Source organism: Cajanus cajan, chromosome 11 (assembly GCF_000230855.2).
Source record: "Cajanus cajan strain Asha chromosome 11, NIPB_CcT2T_4, whole genome shotgun sequence".
Taxonomy (NCBI): Eukaryota; Viridiplantae; Streptophyta; class Magnoliopsida; order Fabales; family Fabaceae; genus Cajanus; species Cajanus cajan.
The window spans coordinates 20,007,615-20,028,775 of NC_138527.1; the positions used below are offsets into that span (position 1 = coordinate 20,007,615).

Sequence of the window (21,161 nt, forward strand, 5' to 3'; positions counted from 1 at the left end):
TATAACTATTGCTGCTAGAAATTAATTCACAAAAATTTAGTTACAAAAACTACTAGGATATATATCATTTACACATCTATATTTTGTTTAATTTTAGATAATATGTTAATAAATGAAACAACATTACTAAATTTTAAAATTTAAGAGAACCAAATTTGCTATAGAAAAAAATTGAGAGAATAAAGTTACACATTTGTAAAATTATAAGGACAAAAATGGATTTAAATATAATATTTTGAGGTTATTATATATGAATATATAATTATTTTTTTTATCCATTTCATTTTCATTATTAACCATTATATCTTTTATTTACTTTTTTTTTTTTCCCTTTTCACATTCTTTCATGTTCTTTCTATGATCCTCTATACATTTGCTATTCGTAAAGACCTCTCATTTGCTATTCGATTTTCATAATTTAGAGCTTTGGGAGAACATGGGCGTTCTTGGTTTTTTGCGTGTGGAAAGCATGGTAGAATATTATAATCTCTCCAAATTCTAGGCTGGAAACAGGTTAAGCTGTCTCTCAAAAGCCAAGGTGCTGGACCTACTTAACGTCTGGCCTAACTAAAAAGCTAGGTATTTAAATAGACTTTCATTTCATGCCTACAATAACCAAAGTAAGACTTAAACTTTGTTTCTTAATATATAGCCTGTCAAACTTGGTTTGGCCTTACATAAATGGCCACGTGCAAGGAAATGGCTTGTGTTGTGCATGACTTTTTTAATTAGTTTTTTTTCCCGTTTCATGCTCAAGTGTTATGAATCGCCATATGTGAAAGAAGACAATCTTGTATTTATTCATTTATTTAATGCTTAAAAAAAATGTAAAGTGGAAATATAGAATAAAAAACTACACTATAATATCTAAGATATTCATAGTATCAACTGGCAAAAGAGAGGGTTGCTTACCTAAACTTGAATGAATTGATCATGATGGTATCATGTTTTAGCAAGAAATTAGCACAAGATTTAATTTCTTAAAGAACATACTTATAACTAAAAATCAAGTTTAAAGAAATATATCGTTAGAGATCATGAAAAAACAATCTTTAATATGGATATGAAAATCATATTTAGTAAAACCAATTTATAATTAAGTTAATTAAAAATTCATAAGATAATTAAAGTTTGCTAAGATTTGTTGATAAGTTAACTGATAAATATTAAATAGCATAAAAGAATATTTTTATTTATAAGAATTAAATACAATGATGATAATAGGTTTGAATTTAAGATTGACATATTACTTTTGTCTTATACATAACAAAAAAAAGTCTACTTAGTTACTAGTATTTGGACATGTTAAATGTTTATTATGTGTAATTAAATTTTATAATAATTATATAAATAAATATTACGTTTGAATATATATAAACATTATATTTGAATATATAAATTTTATGTAAAACATGTATAAATAAATATCTTTTAAACATATAAATTATATTTTAAATAAAATAAATATAACATATACAAATTAAATTATATAAGAATTTTAAAAAATCCCTAAAAGTACTTTCATCATAAAAAACACTTGTATAAATACTTTTATTCTGATATATCTAAAAGTCTCACATCCTTTAGAAATTGAAATAGAGGATAGTTTATAAATATCTTATCTCTTTTACCCACAAATGCATTTTTTTAAGAATAAAATTATAATAATCCAACGAACACAAAAAACGAATAATACCTTAGACGTGGTGACTAAAGGGCTTATTCTGATATGCCTAAAAGTCTCATATCAATTTTAATAGTATTTTATAAACATTCTCTATCCTTAACTTACCGAGACATCTTTTTAAAGATAAAAGTGTAACGGTCTAACAAGTGTCAAAATAGATAATATTTCAAATACCATGACTCTATTGATACCAATAGATTTATAGTCGAAACAACTTTGATACAAAATAACTATTTGCCTTTAATATATAAAGATTATTAAGCTAAAAAAATTCAAATAAGTAAATTAAAATAAAAACAAAAAATTTAATAACTTTAAGCTAGATTATTTTCATAAGTACTTTAAGTAATTTATGAAAATAAGTTTTCTTATTTTTGATAACTTATGAAAATAAATTAAAATTATTAAAATAAATTTGTGTATAAAAAAAGTTTATTTCATCAAGTTAATTTATAAAATTTATCAATATACTGTGATACATATTTTTAATACTAATTAGTATTTTAGCATGTGAAATATAAATGTTAAATGTTTATTATATATAATTAAAATTTTTGATAAATTATATATATAAATAAATTTTATGTTTGATTATATAAATTATATTTAAAATTTGTGTATATATATATATATATATATTTTAAAACATATAAAATATATTTTAAATTTAAATCGTAACACTATTATTTTTATTTATTAGTAATTCATTTAAAAAAAATTAAAATTTAATTCATAAACAATTATAATAACCCAAAATTAAATTACATAAGAAATTATAACTTTTAAAAAAAATTGTTAAAGAAATTTTTGCAAAACATTTTCATATAAAATAATCTTTGGTGTTTAATATAGGTTAAATTATATTTTTATTTCTTTGTTTTCTTTTTTTAGGTATGTTTTGGTCTTTTATTTGTTAAAATATTTATTTTAGTCTTTTATCTTTTAAATTTGAATCAGATTAGTACTTTTAAAATAATGATAATTTTTAATTTTGCAGCATAATTTTAAATCAATTTTTGATCAATTCAAGTTGTCAAACTTATAATATCAAATTCATTTATATAAAAATTATGAAATATAATTGACATTTGAATTCAAAAGATCAAAAATATAATAAAAATCATGTAAAAAATATATCTTATAAATAATTAGAAAATAATATGAAATTAAATTTTTTAAACTTTGTGATATTCATCATGTTTATGACACTTTAGATTTGAATTTTAACTGTATTCAATAATTTTCATATAAATAAATTTATAAGACAAATTTTAAGTATTGAATTAGTAAAAAAATTAAAAGGAGTAAATTGATTTAAATTTAAGAGAAAAAAGACTAAAATAAATATGTTAAAAAATAAAAGATCAAAATAAATTTAAAAAATATATAATATAATTTAGACCCTTGACCTTGCACAAGCGTGGGATAGCTGATTCCAAGATTTAATACACAAGACAGGATTTGAATCCTTGACCTTATTTAAAGGTTGATCAACTCCTACTACTAAACTACATGCTTGAAGTTATATAATTTAGACTTTAATATATAATAATTGACTAGAGAGAAAAAAAAATAGAAGAAATTGTACCGTCCAAGTAATAATCCGACATGACCTTCGTATTGGCGGTATGGCGATCATAACCTACTACCCCGCTTTAATCCGAATCCTTCGCCTACGAGAGAGGACACTCGGTCTAAACCCGACTACAATCATGTCCAGCACAATTCCATTCATCTAGAAGGGCACTCGGCATATTACCGACCTAACCTCTCGGTAGGGGGTCTAGTCGGTCGTAACCCGACTCAGCTTAGTGTACTATCTCGGTCAAAATCCGATCCAACCCATCTATATGGGCGCACTCGGTCAGAATCCGACCTGTCTGCTCTACAGGGGTAACTCGGCCAAAATCCGATTTAACCCTCCCACATAAATACTGATCCGATATTAGGAATAAAATCCCATCCTAAGTGATAAAATATTCTCCAAATATTAACGGTTAAGGAAATCCCTTGTTCCTCGGGGCCCAAGTGGCCCATGAACGACGTACCATAAAACCCAAAACCCTAGAGTTGAGAAGGCAGATTACACCCTTGAATGCTCTGGCTTTGAGGCTTGACCTAGGAAAAACCCCTAGTCCACCCCTTGGCCGGAACATTTTGGCGCCCACCGTGGGGCTACGGTGAAACTCTTCCTACGCCCCAAGTCATACAGAAAGACCTACACTTTACCATGGCAAGAGGCGGCAACAACAACAATTCACAACCCCCTACCATGGAAGAGATGATGGCCATGATCAATGGCCTACGAGAGGAGAATGCGCGTTCCAGGGAGAGAGAAGAAGCCATTCAACGTGAGAATGAGGAGATTAGGAGGAGGGCGAATGAGATGCAGGCCAGAATAACGGCTAGTACCAGGACTGTGGAGGAGGATGTCATGCTGGAGGTCCCTAGATACTTTTGACCATTTTCGGAAGCCATAGAGGCTGAGATCATCCCCAGGGATCATCGGATTCCTCAGGTCGAAGCTTTCGATGGAACGCAGGATCCCAGTCAGCACTTGACAGATTTCTGGGCTCAAATGCTGATATGTGGGGGAGGCATGGAGGTCCGTTGTAAGCTATTCATGGGCACCCTCAAAAAGGCTGCACTTGATTGGTTTAGCGGCTTACCGGATCGGTCAATCACCGATTTCGACGTGTTCAGCAGGCTGTTCATGGCACAGTTCGCCGCCAACAAAAAGAAGCCACCGATTACGTCGGATCTGTTTGATCTCAAGCAGCAGCGGGAAGAGTCGTTGAAGGACTTCCTGCAAAGATTCAACGAGGTTGCTTTGAGGATAGCGTCTCTAGATGAGAAGATGGCCGTTATCGCATTCCAAAAGGGATTGAGGTCGGGAGCCTTCGACATTGCGCTGGAAAGAGCAAGTTGTCAGACAATGTCGGAGGTGCGAGCCTTTGCGCTGAGTCACATTAAGACGGAGGAGGGGCAGATCAGCAAGAGAGCAGCAGAAAACCGAGAAGCCGGGAATAACAACAAGGAAGGTAACAAACATCTCCGTCCACGATCGGATTGGAATAAGCGACATGATCGTTACAATACTAAGGAGGGTAACTACAGGAAGGCTGATTATGCCGCCAGGCCAAGGGTCGATTTGACACGTAATAGTGAAGAAGAAAAATTTACTACACTTAATGTCCCCAGACGTCACGTGTTGCATGATGTGAGCAGCGCATCACTTTTCGAGTTTCCCGCGCCAACTGACAGACAACTGGGACCTCTCAAAATCGAGTGGTGCGAGTTTCATCGAACTCACGGACACGCGACTGAGAGCTATTTTGTTTTGGGTAGGCAGATCGAACGCCTTATCAAGGAGGGTCGTTTGAAGAAGTTTATTGCCGGAAAGTAGGGTGAGGGCTCATCCGACAGACGACGCAGGCTGGGAGATGAAAACGCCAGGAGAGGAAGGCGTGAAGGGAGATCACCCCCGAGGGATCCCCCGCAAAAAATTACAGAAACTCACCAGCAGGCCGTACATGGGGACTTCAACACAGTCGCAGGTGGATTTGCTGGAGGAGGGCCAACTTCAGCGGCTCGGAAGAGATACTCTCGGTCGGTTTTGTCTGTGGCAGATTGGGCGAAGCCTTCTCGGCCTCCCATCACATTCTCAGATGCCGATTTTGAGGGGGTATCTCCCCACGAGGATGACCCCATAGTTGTCTCGGCAATCGTCATGGGGTACAACGTGAAACGAGTATTAGTGGACCAAGGCAGTTCGGCGGATATAATGTTTTGGGAAGCTTTTGTCGGGATGAAGATTCCAACTGATCGTCTCATGCCGTACGCAGGTACGTTGGTTGGTTTTGCAGGTGATCAGGTAATGGCCAGGGGATACGCCGACTTGGAGACAACGTTCGGCTAGGGAGACAACATGAAAACTGTCACTATCCGATACCTGGTGGTAAACGCTCAATCATCCTACAGCATACTAGTCGGTAGACCAACACTAAATAAGTTGGGAGCGGTCGTCTCCACGCCTCATTTGAAGCTGAAGTACCCTTTGCCCAGCGGAAAGGTGGGCATTGTTTGCGTCGATCAAGACGTAGCGAGGAAATGCTACGAGGACAGTTTAAGGGCGAGGCGACACCTATACGTGACACAGGTTGATCGGGGTGTTCAGTCAATCGAGTTGGATCCGAGAGTGAATCATTTCGATACCCGACCAGCCCCAGCGGAGGATGTAAAGGAGGTTACCCTGGTCGAGGGGAAAATCGTCAAGATTGGCGTATCTCTAAACAAGGAAGACGAGGAAGGTCTAGTCACAGTGCTAAAGAGCAACATATCGGCTTTCGCGTGGAGTGTCGGGGATATGCCGGGCATTGATCCTGATTTCTTATGTCACCACCTCATGGTCGACCCCAAGGCGAAACCCGTGATCCAGAAAAGGCGAAAGTTTGGAGAAGACAAAAGGAAGGCTATAGTGGAGGAGACGAGGAAGTTGATGGCAGCTGGTCACATTCGGGAAATCCAATACCCGACGTGGCTGGCGAACGTAGTGATGGTACGAAAAAGTAATGGAAGTTGGAGGATGTGCACAGACTTCACTGACCTAAACAAAGCTTGCCCGAAAGACTCATACCCACTCCCCAACATAGACTGCCTGGTCGACGGCGCCTCGGGGTACGAATTGTTAAGTTTCATGGACGCCTATTCCGGTTACAACCAAATCCGAATGCACCCAGCAGATGAGGACAAAACGGCCTTCATAGCCGATCAGGCTACTTGTTGTTACAAGGTCATGCCTTTTGGTTTGAAGAACGCGGGAGCGACATACCAGCGGCTCATAGACAAAGTCCTGGCAAAGCAGCTTGGGAGGAATGTCGAGGCATACGTGGACGATATGGTGGTAAAGTCGGACAGCTTCTCTCGGCATTCCGCCGACTTGCAAGAATGCTTCGACACTTTGGCGCGTTATCGACTCAAGTTGAATCCTGCGAAGTGCTCCTTCGGCGTCCAAGCAGGAAAGTTCCTCGGTTTCCTGCTGACTCATCGTGGTATTGAGGCAAATCCCGAGAAGTGCTCCGCGATCATCAATATGAGAAGCCCGACGACGGTAAAAGAGGTCCAGCAGTTGACAGGAAGGATGGCTTCCCTCTCTCGGTTCCTCTCCAAGGTGGCGGATAAATCGCTGCCTTTGTTTCAGTGCTTGAGGAAGAACGACCGCTTTGTGTGGACAGATGAATGTGAGAAAGCGTTCGGCGAACTCAAACAGTCTCTCACCTCGCCACCAATACTCTCCAAATCGCAAGCCAATCTCCCTTTACTGATGTATTTGTCGGCATCCGATAGCGCCATCAGTGCAGTCTTAGTACAAGAAAGAGGTAGTTCTCAACTGCCTATTTATTTTATTAGCAGGTTGTTGCAAGGCGCGGAGGTTCGTTACCAAAAGATTGAGAAGTTAGCCTTGGCGATACTGGTTACAACACGCAAGCTGAGACATTACTTTTAGAGTTACGAGGTGGTAGTCCGAACCGATCACCCGATCAGGCAAATACTGCAGAAGCCCGACCTGGCAGGAAGGATGATGAAGTGGTCGGTGGAGTTATCGAAGCATTCCATCAAGTACGAACCGAGAGGAGCAATTAAAGCTCAAGCGCTGGCTGACTTCGTAATGGAACTAACCTCACCAGTGGGGGAAGTTCGAACTGAAGACACACAGTGGATCCTGTCGGTAGATGGAGCCTCGAACCTTGGAGGAAGTGGAGCGGGGATTGTCTTGGAAGGACCGGGAGGAATTTTGTTGGAACAGTCATTGCGATTTGAGTTCCGGGCAAGTAATAACCAGGCCGAGTACGAAGCATTGTTGGCCGGTATGACACTGGCAAAGGAAATGGGGGCGACAAGCTTATCAGCACGAAGTGACTCCCAATTAATCACGGGACAGGTAGCCGACACCTTCCAAGCAAAGGACCCTCAACTGGCCAAGTACCTGGAGAAGGTTAAGCACCTTTCAGAAAATTTCTGAGAATTCACACTTAACCATGTACCACGAGAGCAAAACTCTAGGGCCGACCTGCTCTCCAAGCTTGCAAGCACAAAGAAACCAGGAGCTACTCGGTCAGTCATCCAAGAAACATTGTCACAATCGAGTATAAACGAGGCGCAAGGAAATGTCCTATTCATCCAGGAAGAGCTAAATTCCTGGATGGCACCATATATCGCATATCTGACTCGGGGAGAATTACCGGAAGACAAAAAGGAGGCATCGTTAGTGCAAAGGGAGTTGGCCAGGTTCGTTGTCATCAACGAAAGGCTGTACCGAAGGGGCTTTAGCTCTCCTCTCCTGAGGTGTTTGACCATGTCGCAAGCGCAGAGAGTGATGGACGAGGTACATAGTGGAATGTGCGGTAGTCATATCGGTGACCGAGCTCTGGTGTACAAGGTTGCCCGCGCAGGTTACTTTTGGCCATCTTTGAGGAACGACTGCGTCAATTGGGTCCAAAAATGTGATGGATGCCAACGATACGCTACCCTGCACCATTCCCCGGCTGAGTGACTACATTCGATCTTGTCTCCTTGGCCTTTCCACAAATGGGGGATTGATATTCTCGGTCCATTTCCGATCGCTGTGAGGCAACTGAAATTTTTGATAGTAGCAGTAGACTACTTTAGCAAATGGATCGAGGCGGAACCGGTTGCAACCATCTCAGCAGAAAAGGTCAGAGCATTTCTTTGGAAGAATGTGGTATGCAGATATGGAGTCCCTCAGATGCTCGTATCCGACAACGGGGCACAGTTTGCAAGCGCGAGAGTCCGAGACTTTTGCAAAAAAGTCGGCATCCGAATGGCATTCACGTTCGTTGAACATCCACAGGCTAACGGCCAGGCCGAGTCGGCAAACAAGGTAATTCTCTCGGGTTTGAGGAAGCGTGTACAAGAATCAGGTGCTTCATGGGTGGAAGAGCTTCCCCGAGTGCTGTGGTCGTACCACACGACTGTTCATTCAACGACCCAAGATACCCCTTTCAATCTGGTATACGGAACCGATGCCATGATCCCGATTGAAATTGCAGAGCCTTCAGTACGCACTACAGCTTTTTCTGAAGAAGAATCCGACCAGGGAAGACGAATTGATTTAGACTTGATCGCAGAAACAAGAGAAAGAGCAAGAATAAATCAAGCAGCAACTCAGAGAAGGGCTGCCTTCAAGTACAACACAAAGGTAAACCCAAGAGATTTTGTCGTAGGCGACCTAGTTCTGAAACGTGCCCAAATAACTCAGATAAGGAACAAGCTGTCACCCAAATGGGTCGGCCCCTACAAAATTGACGATGTAGTCGGAAAAGGAGCTTACCGATTGAGGACCTTGGATGGAGGGATAATACCGAGGACGTGGAATGCTGCAAATTTGCGTTTTTACTATAGCTAGTCCCATAAACATTTGTACTAGGTGCACTCTTTTCCTAACTCAGTATTTTGTCCCCGTAAAAATGAGAGGGGTTTTTGCTGAGAAGGTTTTTAACGAGGCACCACCTATTCAATTCTTAATGAATGTCATTTCAATTATTTTGTTCTCATGACTTATAACATGTGTCATTTTCGAGGCATCGAAGAACTCGTGATTGATCAGTTGGATTCCGACTGGGCGAGTATAGAACTCGTGATGGATCGGATGAATTCCGGCGGGGCGAGTATAAACAATTCAAAGAACTCGTGATTGATCGGTTGGATTCCGACGGGGCGAGTATAGAACTCGTGATTGATCGGATGAATTCCGGCGGGGCGAGTATAAATAACTCGAAGAACTCGTGATTGATCGGTTGGATTCCGACGGGGCGAGTATAGAACTCGTGATTGATCGGATGAATTCCGGCGGGGCGAGTATAAATAACTCGAAGAACTCGTGATTGATCGGTTGGATTCCGACTGGGCGAGTATAGAACTCGTGATGGATCGGATGAATTCCGGCGGGGCGAGTATAAACAATTCTAAGAACTCGTGATTGATCGGTTGGATTCCGACTGGGCGAGTATAGAACTCGTGATGGATCGGATGAATTCTGGCGGGGCGAGTATAAACAATTCTAAGAACTCGTGATTGATCGGTTGGATTCCGACTGGGCGAGTATAGAACTCGTGATTGATCGGATGAATTCCGGCGGGGCGAGTATAAACAATTCTAAGAACTCGTGATTGATCGGTTGGATTCCGACTGGGCGAGTATAGAACTCCTGATTGATCGGATGAATTCCGGCGGGGCGAGTATCAATAACTCGAAGAACTCGTGATTGATCGGTTGGATTCCGACTGGGCGAGTATAAAACTCGTGATTGATCGGATGAATTCCGGCGGGGCGAGTATAAACAACTCGATTGATGAAACTCGTGATTGTTGGCAAAAGTCTGACTAGGCGAGTATAAATAACTCGAATTCGACAAACCTGGGTCAAATCCGACAAACCTAAGTCGCAAATCTCGGATTGGAATCCGGCCGACTAACTTGGCAAATTTGAGTCTCCAGTCAGATTTTTGACGACTAGACACCCCTGAACGGTGTTGGACCGGTTACTATGAATTTTATAATTTTATTCGGAATGGAACCAGTCAAATTAATTTTATTCAGTGACAACAACGTATCAGTGCTTGATTGTAGGTTCAAATTACCACTGTGAGAGAGCTAAGCAGCTGATTCTCGACATAAAATAGTTTCACAACTTCAGCTTTAGTAGCAAGTAACTGAGGATAAAACAGATGGGCACAGCCACGAGCTAATTTGAAAATACTGACCAACCACCGACTACAAATCATTTGTTTCCACAGGGTGAGACTCAAAGTTCGATTCGCCAGATCTTGAGCTTTTGATGATTTCAACCTTCCCAACCAATTTATTTTAAGAGGTTTAAGCAGATCAGGCTCGGTATCAGTTTCAATTCCCTACATGACTAGGATGATTATGGGAGTGGGTAGCTCAATGTATTCAAAGTGACCCTCATATTTTTCCTATTTCAGAGGTACCACAAGTTTCCCACTGACTGAGTGAAGAATCGCCAATGAAGGCTGAAGCGAATCAAACAACGTCAACTTTCAAACGTCCCCGATCCACAGAACGCGACCTTAATTAAACGTCAAAATTTTGTCAGCATGCTTTCTAGTCGGTATTTGGGCGACTAGAGGGGAGATTACACTCTTGAATGCTCTGGCTTTGGGAATTTCAACTTTTAACTTAGAAAGAATTTGGTATTTTTCCTAGTCGGATTTTGGACGATTAGATGGAAAATTCAACTTTTAACTTAGAAAAAATTTTGCCATTTTCCCTAGTCGGATTTTGGACGACTAGATGGGAAATTCAACTTTTAACTTAGAAAGAATTTGGTATTTTTCCTAGTCGGATTTTGGACGATTAGATGGAAAATTCAACTTTTAACTTAGAAAAAATTTTCCATTTTCCCTAGTCGGATTTTGGATGACTAGGTGGGAAATTCAACTTTCAACTTAGAAAAATACTGGTATTTTCCCTAGTCGGATTTTGGGAGATTAGATGAAAAATTCAACTTTTAACTTAGAAAAAATTTGCCATTTTTCCTAGTCGGATTTTGGACGACTAGATGGGAAATTCAACTTTTAACTTGGAAAGAATTTGGTATTTTTCCTAGTCGGATTTTGGACGATTAGATGGAAAATTCAACTTTTAACTTAGAAAAAATTTTGCCATTTTCCCTAGTCGGATTTTGGACGACTAGATGGGAAATTCAACTTTTAACTTAGAAAGAATTTGGTATTTTTCCTAGTCGGATTTTGGACGATTAGATGGAAAATTCAACTTTTAACTTAGAAAAAATTTGCCATTTTCCCTAGTCGGATTTTGGACGACTAGGTGGGAAATTCAACTTTCAACTTAGAAAAATATTGGTATTTTCCCTAGTCGGATTTTGGGAGATTAGATGGAAAATTCAACTTTTAACTTAGAAAATTTTGGTCATTAGCCGCATACGCTTGTTTAGGTTGAGGTGCAAATAACGAATAACCTAACAAGACATGCACGCAATATGTAGAGAATGAAGCAAGTTCTTGAAACATGAAAGTCAAAATGGTTACACGCTTTAAGAAACATAGAATTAAACAAGTGCAAAAAGCAGGAAAGTTGCAACATAGACTTAATCGTCTTCGGGAGGATCCACAAGTTGCCCATCGACGACCTCTTTGAAGTAGCCCATGCCCCCAATATCGAGATCAGCATACAGAATTTTTATTTGGGAAGTCGCTGCGTCGAAGCCTTGACAAATTTCTTCATAGAATCCACCTTCGCGGCTTCAAGGTCATTTTCGAGTTTCTCGACCTCCAGCTTCATCAAAGACAAGTCGTTCTCGAAGACACTCGCGGCATCGACCGATTTATCTCGAGCTAGGCGCGTCTCGGCCAACTCACTCTCCAGCGCCACCTTCTCGGCGATCCATTCTTGCTTCTCGTCTTCAAAGGTGCGACGACCTTCCAGTAACCTATCCCGCTCAGTAGACACCCACTTGCACTCGACTTTGCTCTTGTTCAAATCATCCTCCAAGGATGTGATCCTTTTCCCCTGCAACTTAGTCTCCCTCACTAAGCCGCGAATTTTGTCCTCATTGATCAACGAAAGAGCGGAGAGACGATTTGTAAGTGACTCGACCCCCTTGGCGATGGTAAAAGCACTCATCTTTTCCAAGTCGCCTCGGTCGCCCTCCAGCCAGTCGGTACTCCGAAGGTGTGCGCTATGGTTGAACTTCTCATCCCAGAAAGAAGGCAGGTTGCTACGACCGGCCCCATGGTCAACCGGTTTCCAATTCTCGCCAAGACATGCACTCAAGGTCCTCTCGGAAGACTGAACTTCCGTGTCGCCCTTGTCCCTCTCCGTGGCTACGACCGTCTCTAAGTTAACTACCGATATAGGTTTGTCGGCTTCGCGGCGACACTTCTGCGGGTTCTCGCCAGCGGTTCTCGACTTCCCCACCGGACTGTCGATTTCCGCAACCTTCTCGGTAACCGACTCACCCCCCCAGCAGCTTTGGAAGCTTGCTGTTGTTTCCATAGTTTCATCATCTCCCGGTTGCTCATACTAGCCATTTTTGCTGCAACAATCAATCAACAAACAAGTCATGATACGAATAAAACGTCAAGCAAAGAAAGAAGTATTTAATCTTAAAATAACAAGTATACCTATGTGAATTTTCAATTCCTGAGGCCTACTCTCTAGATCTAGGAGTTTCCCCGTATTGAAAAAGGTTTTCAAATCTTCAATTTTTTTAATGTCGACCCGATCGCTCTCGGAAAGCTTCTCGGGATCTAGCCCACCAAATGGTATCGTTCTCTGGTTCCAGTACAAAGGGAACCCATCTAACACATCTTCATGACCCAGTAAACTACGCACTCGGAAAAACGATTTTTTGAAATCCTTGTAGGACGATTGAAACAAGGACAACAAGCCCCGACCCGAAACCTCACTAACAGACACCCAACTAGTACGTTTACTAACCCTACTTTCAAAGAAATAGAAAAACTTGTCTGTGGTCGGGGTTATTCCGAGCCCAGAACACAAAATCTCAAAGCCTCGCACAAAAGCCCAGCTATTGGGGTGCAGTTGGGTCGGAGCAACACCCAAGGACCGAAGTACTCCCTTTTCACACTCGGTAAGGGGCCATCTCACCCTAATCTTGGAAATAAGAGTAGTGTAGCAAAAAGTAAATCTCTCCGTTGAGGACGAACTAAGGCACACTGGCTCCCTATCAACGCAAGGTTCACATACAACTACTTCCTCCCCATCACGACAAACTACATGGTCCCTGCAAAAGTTATCCATGGCTTCCCAGGAATTTATCAAAGACTCGCTTTTTAAGGCATCATCCTTAACCCATTTGTACAACTCCCCATATCCCACGACAGCCATAGTAAATATGAACTTAGATTAACCTAAGGCCAAAGGTTCACAAGAAAAATCACTAAGAATAATGGATAAATACGCGTACCTAAGGGGCTCTCACACAACTTCACCCACTAAAACAGTAACAAAACCACCGTCGACCGCCGTAAACTCAGAACGGAGAAGAAGAACCACCACCGGAGAGAAAAACGCGCGAAGACAAGAAACGCAAATAACTTGAAAAAATGGATACCTCCCTCTATTTATAGAAGTGAAAGGCCGCGCGTGAGGGAGAGCACCCAAAGGTCACAACGCGCGTGAGACGTTGTGACTCCCTTTTATGAGGGGGCCCCATGTTTGTAACCCTAGCCACAAGGGATACCACGTGGCACCATCATAACTTCAAATGCATTAATGCTCTGGAGCGCCGCCTTTGTAATAAATACATGTCTTTTCCTTGGCAGGGGAACGGGCGTGTCCCATCAACTTCTGGAAAGTCGCGATGTTTGCGACCATATCGGAATAATCCCGATAGCCTCTTTGCCTTACAGGCTCGAGGCTGGAAGGCAAGTGTACTGTCTCGGTAAATAACCGACGAGGCGGTCAGGCACTAAGCCTCTTTGCCTTACAGGCTCGAGGCTGGAAGGCAAGTGCACCGTCCAGGTAATAATCCGACATGACCTTCGTATCGGCGGTATGGCGATCATAACCTACTACCCCGCTTTAATCCGAATCCTTCGCCTACGAGAGAGGACACTCGGTCTAAACCGGACTACAATCATGTCCAGCACAATTCCATTCATCCAGAAGGGCACTCGGCATATTACCGACCTAACCTCTCGGTAGGGGGTCTAGTCGATCGTAACCCGACTCAGCTTAGTGTACTATCTCGGTCAAAATCTGATCCAACCCATCTATATGGGCGCACTCGGTCAGAATCCGACCTGTCTGCTCTACAGGGGTAACTCGGCCAAAATCCGATTTAACCCTCCCACATAAATACTGATCCGATATCAGGAATAAAATCTCATCCTAAGTGATAAAATATTCTCCAAATATTAACGGTTAAGGAAATCCCTTGTTCCTCGGGGCCCAAGTGGCCCATGAACGACGTACCATAAAACCCAAAACCCTAGAGTTGAGAAGACAGATTACACTCTTGAATGCTCTGACTTTGAGACTTGACCTAGGAAAAACCCCTAGTCCACCCCTTGGCCGGAACAGAAATAAATATTACATTCATTTTAATTTCGAAGTGACTTATCCGCTTCGTGCAAGTAATGTATTTGCATCCTTTTGTCAACACGGACGCTGGACGATGTGAAATCTGTGTATTGGTCGCAGGAAAAGCATGGCGCGTGAATTCCGAAACATCCTTGATCCTTCGAAATACTTAATTTTTTGTTAAATATGTAAGTTAAGGAATGTTTTAAATATTTAGACAAATTTTTGAAGGATGTTTTGGAATATATATAGCATTACTCTCCCTATAATTATTTTAAAGACTATCGTTTCAAACTTATAAAAAAAAAAATATAATGCACCAGTTGCTACTTTTAAGTGTGAATGTTTTCTAGAAAATTTTATAATTATAAAATTATTTTAAGAACTCTTTTTAAATAAACAAAAGGATTCAACCATTCGCTTGGTCTCACTACGAAGAGATTAGTGTTCAAACATTTAAGTTTAAATTTAATAAAAAAAATTAAAATTAAAAGAAATAATCTTAATACAGTTAAAATTTTAGAAAAGACTAATTGGTAAGAGGAATAATCTTAAATTCTTAATGTAATTAAGAGTTCGAGAGAGATTAATTATTAGAAAAATTAATTTCTATAATGCGAATATCATAATATAAAAAAAAATAAATAAATAAAAAGAAACAAAGGATAGAGTTGAATTTTCAGTTGAACACAACTTGGTTATAAATTAAAGTTCAACGAATTCAATGGCTATTAAAACCTCGCTGAGCTTATCTATCTATACCATCCGAGTAGAAAAAGTAAAGGATATACGAAGAATATTCCTTGGTTGTGTGATCTTTTTTTGGTAACGATTCCTTAGTCATGTGATTGTGACATGAGGTACGGTTCTTATAATTATTTACTGACATACTTGTAAAAAGAAAATATTGTTGAGTGCGAAGATCAATTCACGCAAAATTATTCTAATTTAAGAGTTTGAGTCCTTGTAGTTGTTGATATGATTCAAAAAGTAAAAATAGGTGATATATTGGTAGTGGGTGTAAATTGATTTAATTATAAATTATTATTATTATTATAAGTTGTTGACTTTTAGAATCTTTATAGTTTCATTTATGTATAAGTGTTTTTTTTAATTTATTAATTGCATTTTTTTTTTACTTTTTCATAACTAAAATATCTTGAATCATCGTTAATTTGACATTTTAATGTTTACTAAAAGTATTTATGTATCTATTATTTATCTCGGTTAAAATGAAATAATCGATTATTTTGATAATAATTAATTATTAACAAAAGTATGAGATAAAGAGTTATGTAAATAATTATTTATATACTAAAATAACTAATTATTTTAATAGTTTGTGCTTTCCAAAATCAGAATAATTAAAATAATCGATTATAACTTAAAATAATGTATTATTACATGTCACCTGATATGAGTAATCGACAATTCAACATTTTTTTATTTAACTAAAGAAATCAACTTAAAAATGGATTGACATTATTTAATTATAAAAATGTGGAAAATGAAATGTGCAATAAAAATATTAGAGGCACCACAATTACACTTAGATCATTACGAGGATTAAAATTGAATTTAAGCCAAAAATAAATAATTATAGCAACGATGATATAACCGATTAACAATATGAAACTATTTTTATGTTGTTAGTGCTTGCATTATACTAAAAGAATAGTGGAACAATTTTTTTTTTACTTTTAAGTGCATATGTACTTTTATAAAAATTTACATGATTATTTAGATTCTTTTAAAAAAAATTATTCTAATTTAAGAGTTTGGACTCTTCATTTCCTATAAAGAATACGGCATTTTTTAATCTCAATACAATTTTTTTAAATTAATTATTCAAATTGCAACAAAGTTAGAATATGATTAATTCAATTACTCATTTGAATAAAAGATTCACATTATACTAAAAATTTCACTTTTATTTCCTTCCTTTTTAATCAACTAATCACAATCATCTACTCTATTTATCTCTTCCTTTAATTCTCATAACATTACTTCTCATAGGTTCCTCTACAACTTGTCATTTTTACACATGGTTTAGTTTTAACAATGATGTGGTGCTCAGTGAGAAAGTACTTATGCCCACTACAGAAAGGTCAAGGTCTTCTCTATCACATTCATGTCCAACGTTGTTACACCACACCCAACATGGAAAGGTCAGAGACCTTTCTATCTTAATCTCGCTCGACATGGTTACTTCCATGCTTAGTGTTTAGAAGTCATAAACTCCTCTAAAACAAATATGCCTAGTGTGACCCTAATCATGCCCAACATCATCTCTATTGAAAAATGACTTCAAATAACTCCCCACGAGACACACCTCACTTAGCATAGAGAATTTAAAGACCCATCTATCGTTCTTTCGCTTTGTGTGGATCTCTCCATGGCCACAAGAAGAACTATGTTCATCACACATAACACCATAAACACATGTTGTAACATCATGTTTTTCAAAAATAATAATATTAGTATATAATTACATTTTTTTGATTAGAAATATTATTATTATTACTATTGTTGTTGTTGTTGTTGAAGGAAAAAATATTTTATTATGTATTTTATTTATTTATTTATTTATTTTTGGGGGAAAAGAGAAGTGGGTTGGGTTGACCCAACTCGAGGGAATGTTAAGGAAGGGGTCAGTAGAGTTAATCCTCATCTGTCTCATTTTTGGCATTTTGAAGGAGTAAGAGAAGAGGAGAGAAGAAACAGAGAGCTTTGAGGATGATTGCTTAGGAAGTGCTCAGGAACGATCTCAATTTGCATATGAATTATTTGAATTAACACAACAAGGTACAAGGAAAAAAAAGATTTTCATATGCATAGGTACATGAGGGAATGGATAGAGGGAGAGGTCCCTAGAATTCTTAGGAATTCTATATTCATTTTTGTTTGTATGTTTGATGATTTTGATAATTTTTATGTGGATTTGTGATTGTACTTCTGGTATTAGATGTTAAAATTGATGTTTTGACAAAGATTGAATTATTTGAAATGTGCCTGGGAGTTAGGATTCATGAGGGATTGGAAATTCTATAATTGATGCATGTTTACATGAAATTGATGTATTATAATGTGTTTCTTGAGTAATTGTGATGATTTTTGATAGATTGGAATATGAAAATAGTGTTTGTTTGATGATTGACGAATTTTGGAATGCCCTGTTCCTGTTCTAGGTTGCTGGAATTTTGGAATATCCTCACCCTTAATTCCAATATGATGATATCACACCTTAAGGTTAATCTTGCTAAACATACAAACACTCATTAATTGATCCATAAGGTCATCTATACTCATATCAATATACATGCATATCAAATCATGTTAGAATATGTTGAGTATGTGGAGTCTGAAGGGTTTATTGGGTTTGACCCATTTTCTTTATTTCTTTTTTATAAATACTCATGTAATTATAAACCTAATTATGAAATAGAAAATACCATCTAGTAAGGCCGTTGACATAGGTTATTCTGACCGAACCACGTAAATCTCTGTGTCTTATAAATTTACTTTCTATCTTATAATTGTGCATATGAGTGTGTTTGCAATCTCCAACAACTGGTATCAAGATACTAGGGTTTCACGTGAGTGAGAGTAATGGTAGAAGACGGGAAAATGAAGATTGACAAGTTTGATAGGAGCGATTTTGAATTTTGGAAGATGCAGATCGAAGATTATTTGTATTAGAAGAAGTTGTACCAGCCTTTGTCTAAGAATAAACCAGAAATGATGTCTCTGGAAGATTGAGAGTTGCTAGATTGGCAGGCTTTGGGCGTCATTAGATTGATGTTGGGGAAAAATGTTGCCTACAACATCGTCAACGAGAAGACAACATATGATTTGATAAAGGTGTTATCAAACTTGTACGAGAAGCCATCAACATCAAACAAGGTATTTCTGATTTGTCAACTAGTTAATATGAAGATGTGAGAAGGTGTCAATTTTACAGATCATGTGAACAAATTTAATTCCTTACTGTCGAGATTAGTATCAGTGGATATTAAATTTGATGATGAAGTACAAGCCCTATTGTTGCTATCTTCGTTGCCTGATAGTTGGTTAGGAACTGTCACAGTAGTCGCCAATACATTTGGGATTACGAAATTGACCTTTGAAGGAATTAGGGATTTAATCCTTTGATGGAATCATGCCTAGGAAGGCAAGAGGTGACATATTGAAGGAGCCAAGAGGAGTTGGCTAGACATGAAGGTTTGGGCCAGTTAAGGCCCAATGGGCCTGATGGGCCTGGGAAGGCTCAAGATTGAACTTTACATGGGCCATATTTTGTTATAGCTATTTTCATATGTTTTGTATACATCATGTTAGTATAGGTATCATATATTTTGGTCTTGTATTTTGGACCACATAGAGTAGCATTTTAGGTTTTAGGCTAGTTGGGCCTAGTTTTGGGCTTCATGGGCCTTTGGGCTTTTGGTACCCAATATTGGGCTCATTTTCATTCTTGTAATTTTTCCTTTCCATTGTAATTGTTTGACCAATGTAATTAGGTCATTAGAATAGGAAAATACAAGGAATACTAAAGTATGCTAATTAGGTTAAACTAGGTTTAATTTGGAAGCCATTTAAGTTACATTTGAGTCACATGTTTTGCACCATTGGTGGCTGAACATGTGACTCTCAAATTAACTCTAAATGACTCTCAAATCAGACCTAAATGCACCTTGGTACCTAAATTTTCGGACTTACACATGTGCACCAAAGTTTGAATTCAAATTTCAAATTTGAATTCAAACTTTAGGCGCCAATTTGTGTAGCTTTGGTTTAGGTGCCCATGTGCTTCATTTCCGTGCATACTTAAGTCCTCCCTTCACATTTTTGTATTCACTTTTGAGATTAATAAAATTGGAGAGCTTATTCAGCCCAATTTTCTCTTGAGAGTCACCGAAATTTCTCACATCAAAAGCCATAGGAGAGTTCATCTTTTCCTTCTCTTTGAAGTGAGGAATCCTTTGCTCCTTAAGCTTGGATGCTTCCATCCAAGGCTTAAGCCTATTCCAACCGAGAATCATCCTTCTTCAAGTGTTCATAGCTGCGGATTCAAGTCTCCTTTGAAGAGATCCAAGCCTAGGCAAATTCAAGGAGAAGAACATCCTTCACTTCTCCTAGTATTGCTATCATCCTTGGTGAGGATGTTCGTAGGAGAAAATAGGCATGACAACATAGTGAATGTAGTGCAAGAAGACATTGATGATGCATTGATCTGTTGCGTTGAGATTAATTTTAAATCCTAGATCATGGATTCTGGTGCATCTTTCCATGCTTCTCTTTACAAGGACTTGATGAAAAATTTCAAAACTGGGAATTTTGGAAAAGTTCGTCTAGAAGATGATGAAGCTTTAGACATCGTAGGCATGAGATTATATAAATCTTAGAACTTCTGCTAGTATAGTATGGACACTAAAGGACGTCAGATATATTCCAGGACCCAAGAGAATGTTAATCTCTGTGGGTATGCTAGATGTTTAGGGATATTAAGTTACATTTAGAGATGGTGAGTGGAAGGTGGTGAAGTGATGGAGAAGGTGAGAGAAGTGATGGAAAAACCTCTCCTTAGCTTCTCCCAAGCTCGGATCCTCTTCAAGGAAACTTGTGTCCGAAAATAAGAACTCTTGGAAGGAAGAACTTCTTCGGATTGAAAGGCCTAAGCTTTGGAAGGAAGTATCCAAGCTTAAGCAATCAAGAGATTGCTCACTTCAAAAGGAAGGAACTAGGTAAGTTCTAGGGTTTTTGAAGGCACTCTCTCTTTCTCTCTAATTCGGTGACTCTTGAGGAATTTTCTGAAGAATGATTCAGAAATTCAATATATTCAAAAGTGAGAATACAAGGCATGAGTCATACATTTATAGGTGGGAAAAAGACTATAGTGGCGCCAATCCGTGAGAAGCTAATTGGCGCCAAGTTTGAATTTCAAATTTGAATTTGAAATTCAAACTTTGGCCAATCATGTGACTAATCTGGATTCCACTTTCATTTTAATGTCATTTGGAAGCTATTTGCATTTGAATTTAGGGTTCACATGGCCGGTCCTCACCTGCAATCCATGTGACTCAAATTCAAATCAAATGACTTCTAAATGACATAAAAATGAATCCTAATGCACCTATTAATGTATACTTCGTATAAACCTAATCTAATGACCTAAATACATTGGTCAAAGAAATACAATGAATAGGAAAAATTACAAGAAAGAAAATGAGCCCAATATTAGGTATCAAAAGCCCAAAGCCCAAGAAGCCCAAATACAAGCCCAAAGTGTATAAACCCTAATCTATGGTCAAATTACAATACCAAAACAAAGTAACTTCCTATTCTAAGAATGTGCTATAAGACAT

The 21,161-nt window shown here is 38.5% G+C and overlaps 2 protein-coding genes across 2 annotated transcripts; both read left to right on the forward strand.

The window, feature by feature from the left end:
• The first annotated feature begins 3,917 nt into the window (after positions 1-3,917).
• On the forward strand, positions 3,918-5,606 carry LOC109792881 (uncharacterized). The gene is made up of 3 exons (XM_083067372.1): positions 3,918-4,130; positions 4,230-4,984; positions 5,114-5,606. The coding sequence occupies exons 1-3, from the start codon at positions 3,918-3,920 to the stop codon at positions 5,604-5,606; spliced, it is 1,461 nt and encodes a 486-aa protein (XP_082923498.1).
• A 1,659-nt stretch (positions 5,607-7,265) lies between these two features.
• LOC145953420 (uncharacterized) lies at positions 7,266-7,709 on the forward strand. Its single transcript, XM_083067373.1, has one exon. It carries the CDS (start codon positions 7,266-7,268, stop codon positions 7,707-7,709), a length of 444 nt encoding a protein of 147 aa, XP_082923499.1.
• The last annotated feature ends 13,452 nt before the right edge of the window (positions 7,710-21,161 follow it).

Coding starts and splice junctions, on each gene's coding strand:
- LOC109792881 (XM_083067372.1), top strand. CDS start 3,918: ATGGCAAGAGGCGGCAACAACAACAATTCACAACCCCCTACCATGGAA. Junction 4,131..4,229: donor AGGAGGATGTCATGCTGGAG/GTCCCTAGATAC, acceptor GATGGAACGCAG/GATCCCAGTCAGCACTTGAC. Junction 4,985..5,113: donor CTCAAAATCGAGTGGTGCGA/GTTTCATCGAAC, acceptor CTCATCCGACAG/ACGACGCAGGCTGGGAGATG.
- LOC145953420 (XM_083067373.1), top strand. CDS start 7,266: ATGATGAAGTGGTCGGTGGAGTTATCGAAGCATTCCATCAAGTACGAA.